Here is a 20,000-nt window from a genome sequence, read left to right on the forward strand (position 1 = left end):
GAAATACAAGGACAACTCAAAGTTAAAATAAGGTCCTGTCAAAGCCACCTAAATACATATGCAACATTCACAGTTTATCCCATATCTAGAATTGCCCATCATCTCAATTTACTATAATAGAGTTCTGCTTAAGTCCAGTATTTAGATGTGTTAGAGCTGGATGGATCGATGGGACTGCCGCTCCAAGATGAAAAAATTGTGGAAACTCACTAGCGTTTCAAAAATAAAATCAATTTATTAAACTACATAAAAAGAGGGACAAAACCGAACAAAACTCGACCCACGCGTTTCACACCCACTGTGGCACTTTCTCAAGGAGATTTGTTACTTGGGAATTGATTAATTTTACTAGATCTATTGTGGAGTACCAATTAATAAAATATACCATACAGTACTGTACTTTTTTTACTCTAGAAGTAGCAAACTAAATTACAATACCTCATTTGACAACATAAATTCTACTCAATATTCATATTTGATGTATAACTTTCTAGACATTCATATTAAAAACTTAATTTTTATGATATGTTAAAACAGCAAAACTTAAATTCTATTATTTTTTTTAAATAAATCCGTTCGGAAGCATTAGATAATACTGTGTGCCTTTTCTTCATTAACTCCTAATGCCATTTTTAATACACTGATCATTCTTTGGTTGCCACAGCAACCATTTAGAAAGTAATATCCACTTCCTTTTTTGAAACAGGCTCTGACACACACCTTGTTGAGCTCTGCACTTTGGCAACAAAGTATCACAATCAGATCTACAATATTGTTGTGTTTTTAACAGCAGACAAGTCTATTACTCTGAAAGCTGTAACAATGTGTTATACTTGGTAATATAATGCTACATATCAGCTGCAGCATTTCACAGACTGCAGCAGTGTTATAATGCGGCCATTTCGTTAGACACACAAACAGGATTGTACATACAGATTTATAACAGGAGCACCAAACAATTGCCATCTTAGGTAAGAATGTCGAATTATACATTGTCACATGCTTTACATATAAAAATAAGAAAAAAAAGGGGGACAGTAGTATTGCTGCTTTAAAGAGATATATATATTACACTGTATATATCTATCCTGTACATGGTGCCATTTCTCTTCAGTCATCTTGGCTAGCAAACAAATGTCCTTTTTGTTTTTATAACTCTTTTGCCTTTATTGCATCTATAACTTTACTAGTTCTGATCATGACAATATTACAAGTAAAAACAGCTGCACGTGAAATAAACTACCCCTCTCCCTTGTGTTCAGGATGTAGGAACTAGATGGGAGGTTGCCATTTTAGTCCTAGAATCACAGCGCAATAATTTTGAAGCAGAACACGCAGTAGTGTAGACATATTGAAAGATCCCAAACGTGAAACACGGAGGAACACCCCTAAACAAAAGACGTTAAAAAAAGTGACATTATTGTACTTTTTTTTTCAGGATTTATAATCCATATTATACATGAATAAATTATGTAAATGAAATGCTTATGTACTGTATCTAGTCAATCCCTCTCATGCACATACAGTAACAGAAGACCATTGGCAGATCTGCATTCCATGACAATCCAGTGCAGGATAATAAAATACAGAACAGCAGATGAGCAGGCAAGAACAGCTTGAATTTTATAGACTGTGGGTGGAATTCATCAATGTATTTACTTCCCAGTTTGCATAGAGTTTAAAGGCAGGCTACAGTCAAAACACCAAAGTTTGTTACACTGAGCCAAAACCCAAAAGCAAGAACTCAAATGTAAATGTTTCCAGTAGGTCACTATTTAAACAATGGAAAGCACAAAAAGTATGCAGTATTTATATTAAGGCACCATGAGGCAAACAGCTCACTTTTGCTTAAACATCATGGCTTGCCAGTCCATTTCACTGCGTTAGCTCTTTTATTGTTTTCTAGTCAACAAGAGAAGAGCGGTTCAAAAATATTATTTCACAAAAAAAGTGTTTAATGTATGTTTAAATGTCAGTAATGCATAATGCATAAGTTGTATCCCAATTATAACATCCACATGCGAGATTACGCAAATAGGCAATGTAATGATGAAAGAGGAGAGCTTAACATAAAGGTCAAAGCTATACATATCCATATTCCTCAGAGTCTGCTGTGCTAATATATTTTACAGAGCCTGCCCCTTTCTCGCTATCCAATATACCAACAGGGAAGATCTTCTCCTGGGTTTGAGGTCAAAACAGCAATGAGCCAATGTGGGTAAAGTAAGTTGGTTTGATGGGGCAGGACCAGAATGTACTAATGACAGTGACACGTTTAACAGGCTAAATATGTATGTGTGTATATATATATACACATATATATGTACATATACACACAGCTCAACCCCGTTATAGCGCGATCCACTATAACACGGAATCGCTTATAACGCGGTTTGAGCGTGGACCCGAATTTAAAATTTTTTTTTTTTTAAATTAAGTTTTTTTTGCACACACTCACTGCACACACTCACAGCACACTGCACACACTCAGCACACTGCACACACACACTGACACACACAGTCTCACACAGTCAAATACACACACACACACAGAGACACACTGTCTCTTTAAGGGAGCTTGCTCTCGCAAGACGGAAGCAGAAGCAGGAAGCAGAGACAGGGAGAAGAGCTGCCAGATGCCAGGTAAGTGCTGTGTGCTGCTGCCGCTGCCCCACCGGGTCTGGGAAAGCTGGGAGAGTTCTCAGCTTTCCCCCTCCAGCGGACACAGTACCACCACAAAAAAAAAAAAAAAAAAAAAATATTTTTTTTGGCGGCCATTTTTTTTCTGCAACCCCGTTTATAACGCGGTGGTCGCGGGTGGCCCCCGAGAACCGCGCTATAACAGGGTTAAGCTGTATATATATATTACAAAACAAGAAGACAGCGTGGCTCTCATAGCATAATACTGCAAATACATTTTAATAATTGCCCAATGCTCAGATTACGGCCACTCACAATTTAAAAATAATAACAAGCAAGAATCTCACTAAGGTGGAGACTTCACCCGTTCCTCCGTTGCATACACCAGGTCCACGTGTATGAATACCACCAGACTATAATATATCTATATCTATATAAGTAGAAGCGCTGTATACTGGGTGATATTGGGGAAATACGGGGTTGCAGACCTGCCTAAGACATGCAGATGAGCATACAGTTATATTTGCTTTCCTGTGGAGGGTTTTTGTCACTTTTTTTTACTCACCATAATTTAACTCAGTATTATGGTTTAGCCTATCCCATAGCCTCTTTTGCATACCCAGTTAAAATCAACCCCACACTGATGAGACCCATCAAGGTCGAAACAGCTGTCTGTGGGTGGTTTTCTGGGTATGCACCTTAACCCTGGCTGTGCTCAAAGCTGTGACCATGCAGCAAGCTTAAGCCTATAGGGAACCATGTTAAAAATGGTTATTGAGGCAAAAAGTGACACTGTGTGCTCATTTGCATGTCATTTCCCAGAATCCCTTGCTGCAGTGGAAGTGCTGTATGCTGGGTGATAATGGGGAAAGGTGGGGTTGCAGACCTGCCTAAGACATGCAGATGAGCATACAGTTGTATATGTATATATATATATATATATACACATACATACATATATATATATATATATATATATATATATATATATATATATATATATATATATATATATATATATATATATATATATATAGCAAATGGTACGGCCTCGCACATAATATGACCCTAAAGTTTTGAAGGCATTCTACATGAAAAACAAAAAGGTGTTAGGCTGTGCATATAATATGAGTACAGTTTTTGGAAGGACATTTTTAGGAAAATATAGCACTATATTCGAGCCAATATGGTATATCAGATAGTAGAAGTATTTGAAATATTTTTTTTTCCATGTTCTGTAAGGTTTCCCTGATAAAAACATGTAAAACCCACTCCATTTGTTTATCTAGTCATTAGGTAATAAAACGGTTGGTCAGTCCTCAAATCTACAAGTAAACAGTTTTTTTTCGCTTTAGACTGTGCAAAAAGTAATTATGATGCTCTCATTAGGCCAGGTCCGCGCTGTGGCGGACGCTGCAGGGAAAAGAGCTGCCCCGGGCCCGCTGAGACGGGGGGGGGAGAGGGGGGCGCCGCACCGCGCTGACAAACTCCTGCTCTCAAGAAAATTGAGATCAGGACTCGCGATGGAGCGCTAGGCCACGCCCCGGCTATTCAGCCAACGAGGGCAAACCTGCCAGGTGACGTCACGGCCGCACCCCCATCACTCCCCAGTCACCCCCCACCCCGTCTTTCCCCCTGCAGCTCTGCAGACCGGGGAACTCGGCAGCATGCGCCGCCAGCCTCGCGTGCAGTGCAGGCAGTGGGGCCGCAGCCTTAGTCAAACAGATAAAGATGAGAAACTGATTTACAGACCCGAATAAAATACTGTACATGCTTTTTTTTGTTACATAATACAATTGATACTTTAAGGGTGATCAAATCTTCCTAAGGAAGGAAATTGCACTCAGTTGTTTAGTGCATTTTTTGTTTTGTTTTGCTACATGGGATGGCGCTGTAATAAGGTAATCAGACTGGACACCAGGCTAAGATTTAAAAAAAAAAAAAAAAAAATGTAAAAAAAAAAAAAAAAAATGTAAAAAAAAAAACTTTAGTTCAACAAAATAGGCAAAATAACACAGTCTGCATGGTGACGGAGACGGTGGATTTAAAGCAGTTTTCGATGTTTCAGGAGACCGTGGAGCTAAAAGTTGGGACACTATAGCTGCTCCTTGTTATGGGATTTACAGTACATAATAGAAAGATGCAGTACAGAAGCCTGGTCCTTAAGGTTAAGAAAGATTAGCAGACAAAGGTAGTGCAGCCACACCCCTCTCCTCCTGTCTGCCTCTGCTCTAGGACGACCAGCCTGCTTAATTAATCCAGTGCACCTGGAGCTGAGAAATTAGCTCTGCTGCTGCAGGTACACTGGAAACCCAAAACAGGTTTAGACAGAGGCAGTCTGCATAATACAAAGGGGTAGGCAGGCTCCCTTAACTCTTGATTTATTGCTTCTATTTTTGTTTAGTAACATATTATAGGCAAATAGGAACATGCAAATACACTTCTTTCAGGATCAGCGTTGCCGTATCTCCTGGTTTAAACACAGTGATTTCACTATCTGGGTCTTGAAACGTAATCTTATTATAAATGTATTTATGTATTTTAGGTGCAGCACCAATCTATAAGAACCTAAAGGTTTTAGGACCAAAAAAAAAAACAAGCATGAAAAGGCCACCAAAAATCTGTCTTGTTCTCACACCTCTCTGAAGTATGTGAAGGGGATTTTTAGACAATGCAGCCATCAGAGTTTTCTTAGGCCGCGTCCATATTGCTCAAGACCGCGCGCACGCCGTGAACAGAAGGTCGTACCTCTATGAGGCAGGCCATAGAGCGCGCAATTCCTGGGCAGACCAAATAATTGGGTCACGTCAGCGGTTCAGCCAATGAGGGTGAACCGCTCACGTGACATCACAGGCACGCCTCCCCGTCGCGTCTCCCCCTCCCCATCGGCCACGGATCACCTCTGGGCAGGTGGCTCATGACAACGCGTTTCGCTACATGCTTCGTCGGGAGTCTTCTCTTCAGCGTGCCATCGAGTATTTGTGTTGGGATTTTATGTAGCTTCCATTACACAAAATCTTAGAATTGCACTCCGTTTGACCTCGATAGCATATCTCAAAATTACTATTTGCCGTATCCTTTTGTCCGTTGTTGCTTAACATTGGTGCCCTGAAATAAAGTAGTCTTCCTTTCCACTGGAATGGCCCTTGAACCAGATCTCCCTGAAATTAAACACAAGTGAAAATATACAGTACCTCTTCATGCCGCTCTGTTTTCTTTGCCTATATTTAGGTGACCCTCTCTCGCCTTGTATTAGTCTTGGTAATCCTGTAGACGCCTTTATGCATCCTTAACCTCCAAATGATGGCCAATAAGATGGGATAAATTTACTTTTTCCCCAGATGCTCGATCAATGATTTGCTCCAACTGTTGACCAAATAGTGAAATACCATCAAAAGAATAAAGCCTATTCTTGGAGGCAGAGTCAGCGGTCCACAACCTCAGTCAGAAGGCTGTTGCCACACACTTGGTGATATCCGTTTATCTGGAAATTGAAGCTTAGGGAGGAGCATGTCTGATTATAAAATGTATTATATGTCTTTATTTATATAGCGCCAAAAGTGTACTCAGCGCTTCACAAAGAATACAGTACAGAGAATTATAATAATACAATAAGTGCAGCAAAATCAGACAATAGGAAAGGAAATCCCTGCCCCGAAGAGCTTACAATCTAAAGTTTGAAGGGAACTTACAGGGAAAACAGGCGAGGGAATAAGTGCTGCAGATGGCTGTGCTTGGCCACAATGGGTGGTAGGAGTGACTGGGTGTGGGACAATAGCCATGAGTGCAGGCTATTGGGATGCTTGATTTGTGGGGCGAGTTTAAAGCTTAGTCTGTATTAAATGAAAAGGTTGACACCATTTGCATGGGAGGATATGGCAGTGAGGCATGAATGAGAGAAATTGTGTATGTCTGGCTTCAGGGATGTGGTCAGATTATTACTTTCCACAAAGCGAGTTTGAACGCAAAACGTCAGTTGGCTTTTCTATTTTATCTGTCATCCGATCTCTCACACATTTGCAACAAATTATACATATTTATTCTGGCACTTGGAGGTTGGTGTATGTGCAACGTTCTTATTTACTGCCTGTGGAATTGCGTTTTTTTCATTTTGGATAAACAGTTTTTTTAATGAGCTGGTGCACCCATCCTTTTTTTATTTACACAATTTTTAGTTTGAATAATTGATGGTTGATGCACAGTTAACTTGATATACGGATTATGAAATTGCCGTGAAGATGAAATCAATGTGGTGCCCCGAATTACTCTCTGGACTGTAGTAAATCGATGATATCATATGTGGTATTGCAGAGGAAGTCAATTACCAATTGAGTATAAAAAAATGTTCATGTATTTTCTTGCTAGGTACTCCAGACATCAGAGCTGTTTCGAGTTCTGCAAGCTGGGCTCTCGAAGATCTTTTAATACAGGCAGCTGCTACTGCTAGCTTCTGTGCTGCCTCTGCTGCTATCAAGGAGTCTTTAAATGTATTTTTTATTTTTTTTCACATTCCTAAAATTAGAGCCGTCTTCTAGGGGAATCGTTGTTTGCCTTGTTAAATCAAACTATCCGAGCATCCACTATAGGTGCATATCTATTTATATGAAAGAACATGCAAAAATCTTTTAGATAGTAACATTCTTTTAACAAGAGCCGTCCAATTCTCTTTTAACCATGTTTTTCACCGCATCCTTTGAGTCGACAATTTTCATAGCCTTAAAACGTGTCTCTATATTAGGTTAGTAAAATTAAAAAAAAGCAGTAATCTTTTTATACTTTCCACTCTTCTTGGGAAAGAGAATCTCAATGAGCTTGTTAGAAGTCGTATTTTTACTCTAAAGAGATCATTTGTAACTGGCCATGCATATACCCAGCATCAGACTCAAGAAACATTGATTCTGTGGGTTTCAACTCTTCATTCCTCCTGTGCAATCATTTTAGTAAAACTGGAATAATTTTTATTTCTGATTTATCTGGCATTAACGGATAAGAAATAGCACAGATGAATTGCTGAGACTTTGAAGTAGCCATTCTGGGTATAACCAGTGGTTCATTTGATCTCCTGTTTAGACTCCAAATGAGATTCATGAACATCTTCTGCATAAAAGCACAGAACTTTCTTCAAAATCATAATATATATATATATATATATATATATATATATATATATATATATATATCATCATCATCAGCAGTCCTTGTCGATCCACTGCTGGATGAAGGCCTCCCCAATGATCTTCCAAGTACTACAGTTGCAAGCCTCTTCTCAACGTTGTGCCAACAAATTTTCTGATTTCATCCTCCCATCTTACTTTTGGTCATCGTCTTGACTATTAATCTCTCTTGGAATACATTCCAGTACCATCTTTGTCCAACAATGCTCAGTTCTTCTTGTGATATGCTCAGCCCACTGCCATTTTAATTTCTTCACCCTTGTGATGATGTCACAGACCTTTGTTTAGCTTTAAAACACATTCATTCTTTTTGTTGTCTCTTCAGGTAATACCCAGCATACATCTCTCCATGCAAAAGACAACTCTTCTGGCACATGGATCATAGAAAAAAGAAAGAACAAAAATAAGGGTAAAAACAATAGTATAAAAATGCTTATTGCTTGTGACTTGCACTTAATAAAAAAATATATATAAAGTGAAAATGCATATGCACTACATGTAAAGGAATTCAATTTTAAAGAAATACATCTCCTTGTTAGAATTGGGCAGTAAAGGGTTAAACGCCTGAACCTTTATTTAAGGGTATGTGACATGACACCAAACAATACCCCTGAGGAAGCCTAAAAGTGATACGTGTAGGATTGAACCTTTGAGGCTTCTTTAGCCATTTCGCCCCCACTATGCTCACACACGAGCCTTTAACCTCTATTACGTTTACACGATCACGCTACATTCTGTACGTGACCTGTATCCCAGAGCCGATGAAGAAGGTTTGGATCATCTGCTCAGCCCGTCTGCAGGCGCTGCCTTGAAGGAGCTCCACAAAGAAAAGACCGCCACAATGGAATACATTATCCGCAGCAAAGCAACGCGAGATTGAACCGACCGCAACCTAAGCCTGCAAAGAACCCAGTACCAGAGACAGTTAGAGGGCGGACACGCGAGGATGATATTGGCTGGAAAGCCTTGTATTCACTCCGCATAAAGCTCGAGACAGAAGTTTGTGAGTGCTATAACTGCTTTATATCCTTTTTTTTTTTTTTTTAAAGAAAACTGTTGTGCTATGTCTTTTTTCTATAAATTTTATGAAAGGCTCTCGTAAGAAAAATATACTCTGAAGGCGATACGAAATAGATAACCAACAACTTAGAAAGCACCACAAGTTTCTGGTTCCAAAACACTTTTATATATAAACGCATGAGAGTGCATGTTCATTTTATATATGTTTTTTTATTAAGTGCAAGTCACAAGCAATACCGTTATTTTCGCCGCTTTCTTTTTCCTATGATCTACGCGCAAGAGGATTCTTCTTTTGCATCGCTACTCTAAGGGGACTTGGAAACCCCCTCTACTGACTCCGGCTGCAGGACTAAGACAAATTTGTATATAAACAAGAAATTCCAAAGAACGGGACTTCCGCACTCATCTGTATGTATACCTTTTAATTACAGCACGGGACATGCACAGACTTCGTTGATCACATAGTGACACACTGGTAACAATTTTTCTCTTATTGTGGTTAATTGAAATAGGTGTTGTATGTTAGCTCTCCTTTCTTCTTCTTTTTAAACATCTCACCATACTTCTTTGCGCTGTCTGAAGTTTTTGACTTATCTTTGCATTTATGGTCCAAGTTTCACACACACACTTGTTGCTGAAGCTCTTCTGGACTTGGGGCAAAAATAATGTAGTCTGAAAATTGTAGTGACTCAAATATTTACCGTTGATTTTAATTCATTTTTCTTCCCAATCTAATGTTTTAAATCATTCCTCAAGTGTTGTACTGAAAAGCTTTGGTGACATAGTATCTTCCTGTTGCACTCCATTGCTGATCCTGATCTTGCTTGTATCGCCATGTACTGTAATGTAATGGTTGATGTGGCATTCTTGTACCGTACCTGTTCTTTATAATATCAGTGTACGCTTCCACAACATTGTCTTCTTAATGCATCTAGGACCATTGAGGTGTAGACAAAATCAAATGCTTTTTCGTAATCTACGAATCCCAAGCTGAGTGGTACATCATATTCATTACTTTGGGAAATCGCTTCTTGTACGACTTGGATGTGTTCCATTGTGTTGTATCCATCGTAAAAATCCACTTGTTCTCTAGGCTTGACAAAGTCCAGGATCTGTTGTTGCTTATTAGGGAGTATCTTCATAAAAATCTTGTTAGTGATTGGACGTAAACGGATTGGTGTACAGGCCTCGAGATCTTTCTTTGTTTCCTTTTTTTGTGGTTGAGGATAACTATGACATTACTCAATTGTTCTGGATTTTTTATTTTTTATTTCTTCCTTAGCTTCTTTCAAGATCTCATCTTTCCCGGGAGCCTTTCTATGCATGGATTTTATTGCTTTTGCCACTTCTTCTGGAAAAATGCATGGTACACCATTGGTTTCTTTTCGCTTGTCCTCTGATGGATTATGCCCTGTATTCTCGTACAATTTCATGTAGAAGTCCTCCACTCGCTTTGTAACAAGTGCACAGCCTTTTATTGTTGATCAATCGTCTTGTTTGAGTTCTTTGATTTGTTTCTTCCAAACTATAAATTGCTGCTTTGTATTCTTTAAGCTTTTGTTATCTTCAATACTCTTCTTCACCATATCACAGTTACATGTTCTTACATATCACAGTTACATGTTCTTACATATTCAGTTATATGTTTGCCAATTGTCTTGCACAGCTCTGCCATTCAATTATTTTTCTTGCGTCTTGGGATTGCTTCATTTCTCGCCTCTTCATTAATTGTTTTGTATCAGATATTTTCTTATCCTGTTTTTTGTTAGCAATATCAGGTTTTTTTATGCGCTTTCAACTACAATCTTCAGAATCTTTTGTTAAAGTGTCCCACTTGTATGTTGAGCAAGCTGAAGCGATCTTTCAGTTGTAGTTCAAATTATGTGCGGTTATTATTCAGGTTATTGATTTGGATTTTTGCCTTTGTAAAATCCGTTTTCTTCTGTCTAACTTCGCATTCTGATGTAATCTGCACCGAACCAATCGGTGATCACTCCTTGTATCAAAACGGTTAAGGACTGTCCAGTCTTCAATCACTTGTTTCTTCTTAGGCCGAGTCCATGGTGCAGGTGCGCGTGCGATGGAGCGCATGGCCTTGTGCGCGGCTGTCAGCAGAGCAAATCTGTGGACCACAGATCCTCGCAATGGAGAGGCATATTGGAGGCGTGGCTGATGTCACAGAGCTGGTTCACCTTCATTGAGCGAACCACTCACGTGACCCGGCCATCGCGAGAAAGACATATCAGCTCCACTAGTTTGACTTTTTATTTCTGTATGTTTATTGTGTTTTATATTTTATACTGCTAGCGGACCTTGTTGTCCATATTTTAATAAATTGTTCATAATACTCTATTTGCACTAGAAGTGTGCGCTCTTATATGCACACCTCATTCTAGTTATCACTTGTTTACACCCAAGTAATCCTTTAGTTCTTTATTGTTGAACTTTCACACCTTTCTATCATCATCCAATCAATATATTTTTATTAGTACTGTACAGGCATACCCCGCTTTAAGTACACTCGCGAGTAAGTACATATCGCCCAATAGGCAAACGGCAGCTCCTGTCAGCACGTCCTGAACAGAAATACCGGCTCCCTACCTGTACCGAAGCTGTGCACAAGCGGGGAGACTATAGAGCCTGTTACAAATGCGTTATTTACATCAGTTATGCACATATATGATGATTGCAGTACAGTACATGCATCGATAAGTGGAAAAAGGTAGTGCTTCACTTTAAGTACATTATTCGCTTTACATAAATGCTCCGGTCCCATTGCGTACGTTAATGAGGGGTATGCCTGCATAATCCTGTGCACTGGTTCATATATATATATATATATATATATATATATATATATATATATATATATATATATATATATATATATATATATATATATATACATACAATTGTTCAGGTATAACCCTATGCCCAGCTCGAATAGAACATTTGCTAGTGTTGCTTCCGCAGTGTATTAGCATTATTCAGCCCCAGGATGCCAAACAGCTGACTGAATCCCCCACTGACCCCTGACACATGGAAACGAGACGAGGAGAGGAAAGACCGCAAGATTTGGACACAAGGAGTTCAACAGCCATACCAGAGTATATCGTAAGGGAAAGAAAGACGCTGTGTCTATTTATATGTCCTTCTGATTGGCTGTGTGATGGCAAACACCCACACTGCTGATTTTTATGGCTACACTGTAAGTAGCTCGCACCTGTTGCGCTAATATACCTTTTTATTAGTACTACACCATATGTGGTTTTCTTCTGTTATTCACAGTTCTATACTTCATTGGATCTATCTATACAAGGACTCGATGAGCCAATTTGTACTTTAATGTCCTACATTACTTAGTGTTGTTCCCTGTCTATATTGTTTGTGAGTATATATATATATATATATATATATATATATATATATATATATATATATATATATATATATACATACATACATACATACACACACACACACACACACACACACACACACACACACACACACACACACACACACACACACACACACACACACACACACACACACACACACACACACAGTAGAGGCAACGCTTAAGCTAACATTTGCCTTAAACTAGCCGGGTTACATTCAGGGTATGTGCTGGGTATGTTCTGGGCTAGTTTGAGGCACGTTTAAGGCATTTCTGCATTGACTAACGACCCATAGGATTAACACAGCAGGGATCCCTGGCAGTCCAATTCAGTTTGAATGGGACTGCCAGGGACCCCCGCTGTTAATCCGATAGGCCATTAATCAATGCAGAAATGCTGGGGCTAGTTTAAGGAAATGTATTCAGAATGTACCTGGGTCTTTTGGGGAATTGCCACTGGTTTTTGTTAGAATAATCGCTGCCTCTACTGTATATATATATATATATATATATATATATATATATATATATATATATATATATATATATATATATATATATATATAAAAAATCATGTGAAAATATTACAAAAAGAATATAAAACTTGGAAATTCATATAAAAGAACCGCTCTTAGAATAGATGGATGCTTGAAGTACTACATTACAGAACTGCCTGGATGACACTGAAGATCACTGGAACACTTTGTTGAACCTAGAAAGGCCTCGGGTATCAACTGTGATGGTAGGGGTAGATTTGTTGCTTTTAAATAAGGTTAAGCCCACCATTACCCCAACCTGTCAATGATATGATTTAGGCATGTACAGTTTATTGTAGCAGCCCTATATATGTTCCTCTTAAAGGATGCAAAAACAGTGATGTACAGCTCAGTTCAAGAGTGGGGACCTGTAAGGGTCAACTCTCTTGCAAACTGGGCTGTAATCACATCAGAGTTTGGTATTGTAGGCCTGGACACAGATGGGATTTGGCACATTGTTGAGGAACCAGGGAAAGGTCGATCATCTGCTGAGTGGACTTGCTCTGCAGGAAAGCTGTAAGCCCTGAGGCTATATCTGCATTGTTTGCCTATGGAAGGAGATTGTATCAACATTATCCTGATCCACCTTCAACCCCAGTAATCTCACCAATGGGCTCTAGGGCCGTATTCCGAGACCAGGAATATTGTTCCTACCCAGAGTAGCTGGCAACTCCCTGATTGGGACAGGGGTATAAATGCTCTTTTTCCAATAAATTCACTTTTGTTCAAGTCTGCTGTTCTGTCAAGGGTATTGATCCCTGCTGTAAATTTTCCTGTCTCCCTTGAGATCAACTACTCCAGTCACTTCTCTCAAAGTCCGGCTAACTAATTAATATCTGAAATTTTAAATTCACAAGCAGTGACATTTTACAAAATGTAAAAAAAAAAAAAAAGTATGTGCTCACCAAAAGGATAAAGAAATCAAGTCTATAAATTATAATCGCACATTTAAGGAGTACAGGAAACCTATTAAGTTGCAATTTCCAAGATATACTGTAGGACAAACATGATGAGACAAACCCCTTTAAATACTTAAGATGTAAAGATGACATGGCTTTGTAGCCTATGTCAGAGTCTGATGCTTTCACTAGCATGAGTCATGCACTTTATGGAACTGTACAAGATTGGCGGGAAACCACACGGAATTCGGGTACAAAATGTCTCTTGCAGAGGATTATAATATCTAATTGGAAGGATAAGCCTAGCAAACATCTGAAGACTCAATAAGAGATTGTCTTTTCATATCACAAATTATGGCACCAATGGAAGTCACAAATTGAAGAAGCAGAGTTAATAAGGCATATTCCTCAAAATTTAAATCCATGTATTGCAAGTTATCTACGTGGTTTGGTGAGGACAGTATAATATAATATACTTATATTACAGTACCAAGAAAACTTGACCGAATTGTCTGAGCCCCTTTCAGGACGGTAAACTGTGAAATGATGAAAAGTTCATATGGTTGGCCCCTCCCTCCCAGGTTTAAAGCTCGTCCCATCCCACTTTCCATATGCACAGGTCTTTGCATGCAGCTGATTGCGACAGATCATATACAGAGTATTCTTTCTGGTATTGTCCAGGTAAATAAGAATTTCAATCAGATTTAGAACCATGCAGCTGATCATGACTGATCAATTATGATTATTCTTCCTAGTATTGTACAGGTTATTAAGAATTTTAATCAGTGTTAGGACCTGTGAATTATGGTCATGCTTGGAGGGGCTCACAGGCTTACAATGCTTTGGCCAAAGTGTTAAACTAAATTACCCTTTTATTCAAGAGATATGTAGGTATTTCACTGTGTATTTTTGCCACTGGATGTAGCACTGAGCTCTGTTTGTGTTTGTTTGTAGTAATGTTCATATGGAACCTGAAACATTGTCTTTCCACTGTTCTTGGCTGTCACATTAAATGGAGAATTGCTTTATGAACTTGTGAACAAAGTCTACAGTAACTTCGTATTATAGACTTGTATATCCTAACCATTTTAGGAATACAACTTTATTTGCATTGCAACCTGATGTACTCCAACATAGCCCTTGGAAATAAGATTCCAGAACGTTTATACCAATGGAAGGAATAGACAAGGAAAGTCATGCATATGGTAGTGCCGACGATTATTCTAAAACAAACCTGGCGCAATCTCCAAAAAGACCCAGGTACATGCTGGGTACATGCTGAGTACATGCTGAGTACATGCTGAGTACATGCTGAGTACATGCTGAGTACATGCTGAGTACATGCTGAGTACATGCTGAGTACATGCTGCAACATTTCACACATTTCACACATTTCTGCAGACAGACTAATGGCCCATTGGATTAACAGCGGGGGTCCCTGGCAGTCCCATTCAAACTGAATGGGACTGCCAGGGACCCCTGCTGTGTTAATCCGATGGGCCATTAGCCTCTGCAGAAATGTCACTGAAATGTGTCAGCATGTACCCAGCATGTACCTGGCTAGTTTAAGGCAAGTTTTAGAATACTCGTTAGCTCGTCTGTACTATAAAAAACAAAACAAAAGAATAGCTGTGAAGAACACAAAAAAATGCATGGATGAAACCGGATGACCTAATTGAAAATGCTTTTCAAACTACGAATGCTGAAAATATAAAAGCAAAAAATCAAGATCTGCTTAGGAAAAACATCATGTAGTCAGACTTCTGTCCTAAAACACGAAAATTCTTACTGAAGCCATTTTACCCAAAAAAACAACCGTCTCCTGGGCAGTAGAAAGAGGCACATTTTAGAACAACTAAAGAAGATGCTTCGCCAGTTCTTTTACAGTACCAAGAAAATGGTAATTGTGTGTAAATTAACACAAATTGAACAGACATACTATGGATGATGCATACCAAATGCCCTTATTCCAAGAAATAATGGAACCTCTACAAAGAGCAAAGACTTGCAGCATTTTGGAGTTAGTCTGGGTACTGACAGGTAGAGCCAGTAAAGAAAAATCAGCTTTCATCAGACTATGTGGACTCCACCAATTACAGGCTGTGTCATTCGGTCTTAAGAACACACTTGATAGTTTCCAGCTCCTTGCGGACTGCGTCTTTCAGGGCTGCAAATATCTTAATTGTTATGTTTATTTAGATGACATCATCTATACATATGATATAGAAGAACATTTACAAGATTTATAAAATAACCTTTGATGAGTTAAAGCAGATGGGATTAGCTTTGAACTCGAAATGGTGCAATTTCTGCTAAAGTGAAATAAAGTTTCTTAGGTATGTGGTCTCTGCAAAAGGAAGATCAGAACCAGGAACAAGTAAAGAAGTAAAATCTTGGCCTACACAAGGAGTGCCAAGGATAGTCACAGATTTCTCGGCTGGTACCCCTGCTTTCTGCCACACTTGGTGTAAATAAGAGCAGGGGGGTGACTGTGGTGTTTTTGATTAAGAAAGTGGGTGGGTGTTAGCATTGAAGCAAGGAGGGGATGACTGAGCGTTGAAGAGCAGGGGTTGCTCTGAGATTTTACAAATCCTTCAGGGGTGCCCCTGCTCAAAAGTGATTGAAAAATCCCTGCTTTAGCAGGAAGCTTTGGAAAGTATAGAACTTTAAGATATATAAGAGTATGGAATACTGGCCTAATGATGTATCACATTCTGTAAAATATTGTGAACTTTGTAAAGCAGTAAAATCTGAGAACAAAAAGTTAACAGGACAGATGCAAAGAATTGTCACAACTCAAGATTTGGAAAAGCTCAGAATAAATCTATTTGGACCCTTACCAAGAACTGCACAAATACAGTAACTTCACCATGATGCAAAATGGCCTGAATTGTTTCCATTAGAAGATGGTAAAGGTGAGAAAATTGAAAACATCCTAGTATACAAACATCAAAAATAGAGCAGCTAGTCACATGAAAAACCACAAGACGCCAATCAAAATTCAAGAAAAAAAAATATATTCAATATAGGCATCACATTGCAATATGATCACAGTCAAAAACCATAAATGATCACCATGATATACATATAATGAACACTAACAAAAGAGAAATGATTACAACTATAAAAATTCAATACAAATTCTGAAAATAGCAATATCAAAGTAATACCTTACCAATGAGAGAAAAATATAACAGCCTGACACCTTAGATAAGGAGTGGCAACTCCATTCCTAAAGAGCCAACAACAGGTCAGGTTTTCAGGATATCCCTGCTTGAGCACATGTGATGCAGTTGAAGACTGATCCACTGATGGAGCCACCTGTGCTGAAGCAGGGATATCCTTAATACATGGTCTATTGGTGGCTCTTGAGGACTTTAGTTCGCTACACCTGCCTTAGAGTAAGAGACTCAAAAGATGGTAAAGGTGAGAAACTTGCAAAAATCCAAGTAACATTCTCACTAAATGGGGAGAACCCCAAAAACTTCTGATCGCAGACCCCAATTTATCTCAAAGATCATGGAAAATGCGGGTTGCAAGTGAGAAATCACTCGGATTTGCATCAATTTATCATCCTTAAACTAATCTTGCAGAGCAGGTCAATCGAAGCCTGAAGTATCTGTTAACAATGTATACACCGTAATGCAGATCAATGCCTACCTGAAGTTTGATTTACAATAAATACAACAGCACATGAATTAACAGTCTATCGAACAAGCCTAGTGCCAGAGAAACGGAAACGTGAGCGATACAGCAAACGAAGACATGGAGAAGACTAGCAGATTTTCCATGGGTTTCAGGAAGAAGAAATATCTACAAGCTACTAGTAGGAGTGACAACAAAGTTATACTTCTCTTGGAGTGGGGAGTGTATGGAGCGGTAATTTTTGTTACTAAAGTACAAAATAACTAAAAACAATAACACTGAATAAACTATAGCCCTTTATTAAATCTTATGCGTTAGTTGACAGTAGGACTATTTAAAACAATGGTTAAGGAAATAAGTTGTTTTGTGCCCATTTCACGTTAATAGGTTAATAATGTGCGTTGCATCTGTAACAGAGGCACCTCGACCTTTGAATAGTTGTGTATAAACAAGTGCCAAGTCTTCCCCAAATCTCTGGATCGCTGCATATAGATCCTCAATCCCCAATGTCTGAACACATCTAAATCTTTACTAGCTCTCTGATGAGGGTAAAGAAAACACTTGACTGGCTAACACTTCCCCTTTCATAGGCCCCTGGGAAATTCAACATGAAACGATTCCCCTCAACAACAAAATGTAAGCCGTTCAATGTGTGCTATTCACATGGTTAGATTGGCTTAGGGAAGTCAATCACACTTTCATTCTTTACAAAATGTTGTTTTATGTCTAAATGGGATTGCACGGTTAAGGGCTTTTGGTGATACTGATGGATATAACGGTGGAGTGCCGAAAGTGCAACCCCCAATATTTCATTATGATAGATATACTATATAGATATAATATTCTATTATTACCTTTTTATCATTGTCGTTTATGACCATCTTAGGCCAAGGCCATACAGCCTTCGCCCGCGCGGAGGCAGGCAGACGTCACCCGCGTGAAGCGGGTGCATTTTGTGTCCATGGTGGACGCGCCATAGGGGGCGTCACGGAGCTGGTTCGTCCTCATGGGGCGAACCGCTCACGTGACCTGCCTGTCACACCAAGTCACCTGCCTCCTGCTTGTGCCCACACGTGTCTGTGCTGTCAATGGGCACGATCAATTACTTTAAGCAATGTGATGGCACTCCGTGCGGACGTCTCAGCGCGGTCTGCAGTACTATGGACCTGGCCTAATACTCTGAATATTACCAGCTCATGGTCATTTTGCTTAACATTGGAATTGGTGCATGTTTTCCAATATTTAGCCCAGTTTTTTTTTTTTATTATCTAGGGATACTTCCCTTGTTTTCTATGCTGCAAACATTGAGGAGATATCTGCTTGTGTTTGTAGATTTGTTTTAGATAATGGAAAATGCTGCCATTTCTTTATTAGAAAAACGTCACATTGCTACTTACTCTCTACATTATGAAAATTTGGCATGTATATTTGAAGATAGAAGGGAAAATATATAACACACACACGCACACAGAGAGAAATTCCCAGTAGGTACAAATAGAGGTGCAAATAGCAAAACGTTCTAAGAATCTACCATTTGTAATGAAAAAATGAGACGTGCAAAATGCAAAAAAGTGTCAACATATAACACACAAATTATATAACGTGAAGTGATATTGTGTGGCAACTAAAATTATAAAAAGTGCAAACCATTTGATTCAAACCAGTGAGATGCAAGTCCTTGGTGAGTCCTCATAGGGTTAATTGTCCAATAATGTAACCAATTGATTATAAATGGCGACAGCTTTGGTAGTTTCGCAGCGTCAGGTGAAGGATGAACCACAGCCACAGTATATCTAAAAGAAATGGGAGAGAAAAAGCACGTACCACATAGCGTAAACCTGAGGATAAAATGTATTAGTACAGTACAACAACAAAAAAAGCCTCGAGAGAGGCACACTCACAAGGGTTACGTTGGTAAGCGCATGTAGAGATAATATCTCATGGTGGAGTGATGACAGATGCATTCAAAAGTGAAACAGTCATCTGTATCAGTAAGCAGTAACTGGTGTTAATCCTGCGCCATGAGATATTATCTCTACATGTGCTTACCAACTTCATCCTTGTGAGTGTGCCTCTCTCTCAAGGCTTTCTTTTTGTACAAATACATTTTATTCTTAGATTTACACTATAAGGTATGCGCTTTTTCTCTAATATATATCTATCCATCTATATATATGTATTTACATACTTTATTTATTTTTGGTTTTTTTTAAAGAAGGATTAAACTTTAAAATCAATCAGAGTGTCTACTAGTGAATTGTAGTAACTTCCCAGTAGGATAAGTTTAGTGTTGATACGAACCTTAAATATTGTTTCAAAGTGCTAGTGATGGTCTTCACCTCCCATTCTCCAGTGTGATCCAAGTCCACTTCACAGCATGTTTTCACATCTATGGGAAATTAAAGTCAATTCAATGTCAAGTACTTAATTGACCACTTGTTTCAATAACTGGCTATAACATTCTTTGCTGTTTTTCTGAAAGAATATGCAATTAAAGCAGCAGTACAAGTGTCATTTATCGTTTATTTATTTTTACAGGGTTGTAGGTGGTGCTCATTTTTTACACGTTATTACCTTTAGATGATTCCAAGGTTTTATTTTTGATGTTGGCAAATTCTTAAAGAAGCAAAACATGTTTCAGTAAAAAAAACAAAAAAAAAAAAAAATATGATTACAGGTTTGAAGC

General features: G+C 38.7%; 1 protein-coding gene across 1 annotated transcript in view; it reads right to left on the bottom strand.

Moving 5' to 3' along the window:
* Window positions 1-20,000, bottom strand: part of ARHGAP10 (Rho GTPase activating protein 10) — a 267,627-nt gene that overhangs the window by 92,905 nt on the left and 154,722 nt on the right. Inside the window, exons 15-16 of the mRNA XM_075611566.1 lie at window positions 19,616-19,703; window positions 18,962-19,107 (exon numbers count right to left, since the gene is read on the bottom strand). Of these exons, the coding sequence (XP_075467681.1) occupies window positions 18,962-19,107; window positions 19,616-19,703 (234 nt within the window). The remainder of the gene's footprint in view (window positions 1-18,961; window positions 19,108-19,615; window positions 19,704-20,000) is intronic.

This window comes from Ascaphus truei, chromosome 1, assembly GCF_040206685.1.
Source record: "Ascaphus truei isolate aAscTru1 chromosome 1, aAscTru1.hap1, whole genome shotgun sequence".
NCBI lineage: Eukaryota > Metazoa > Chordata > Amphibia > Anura > Ascaphidae > Ascaphus > Ascaphus truei.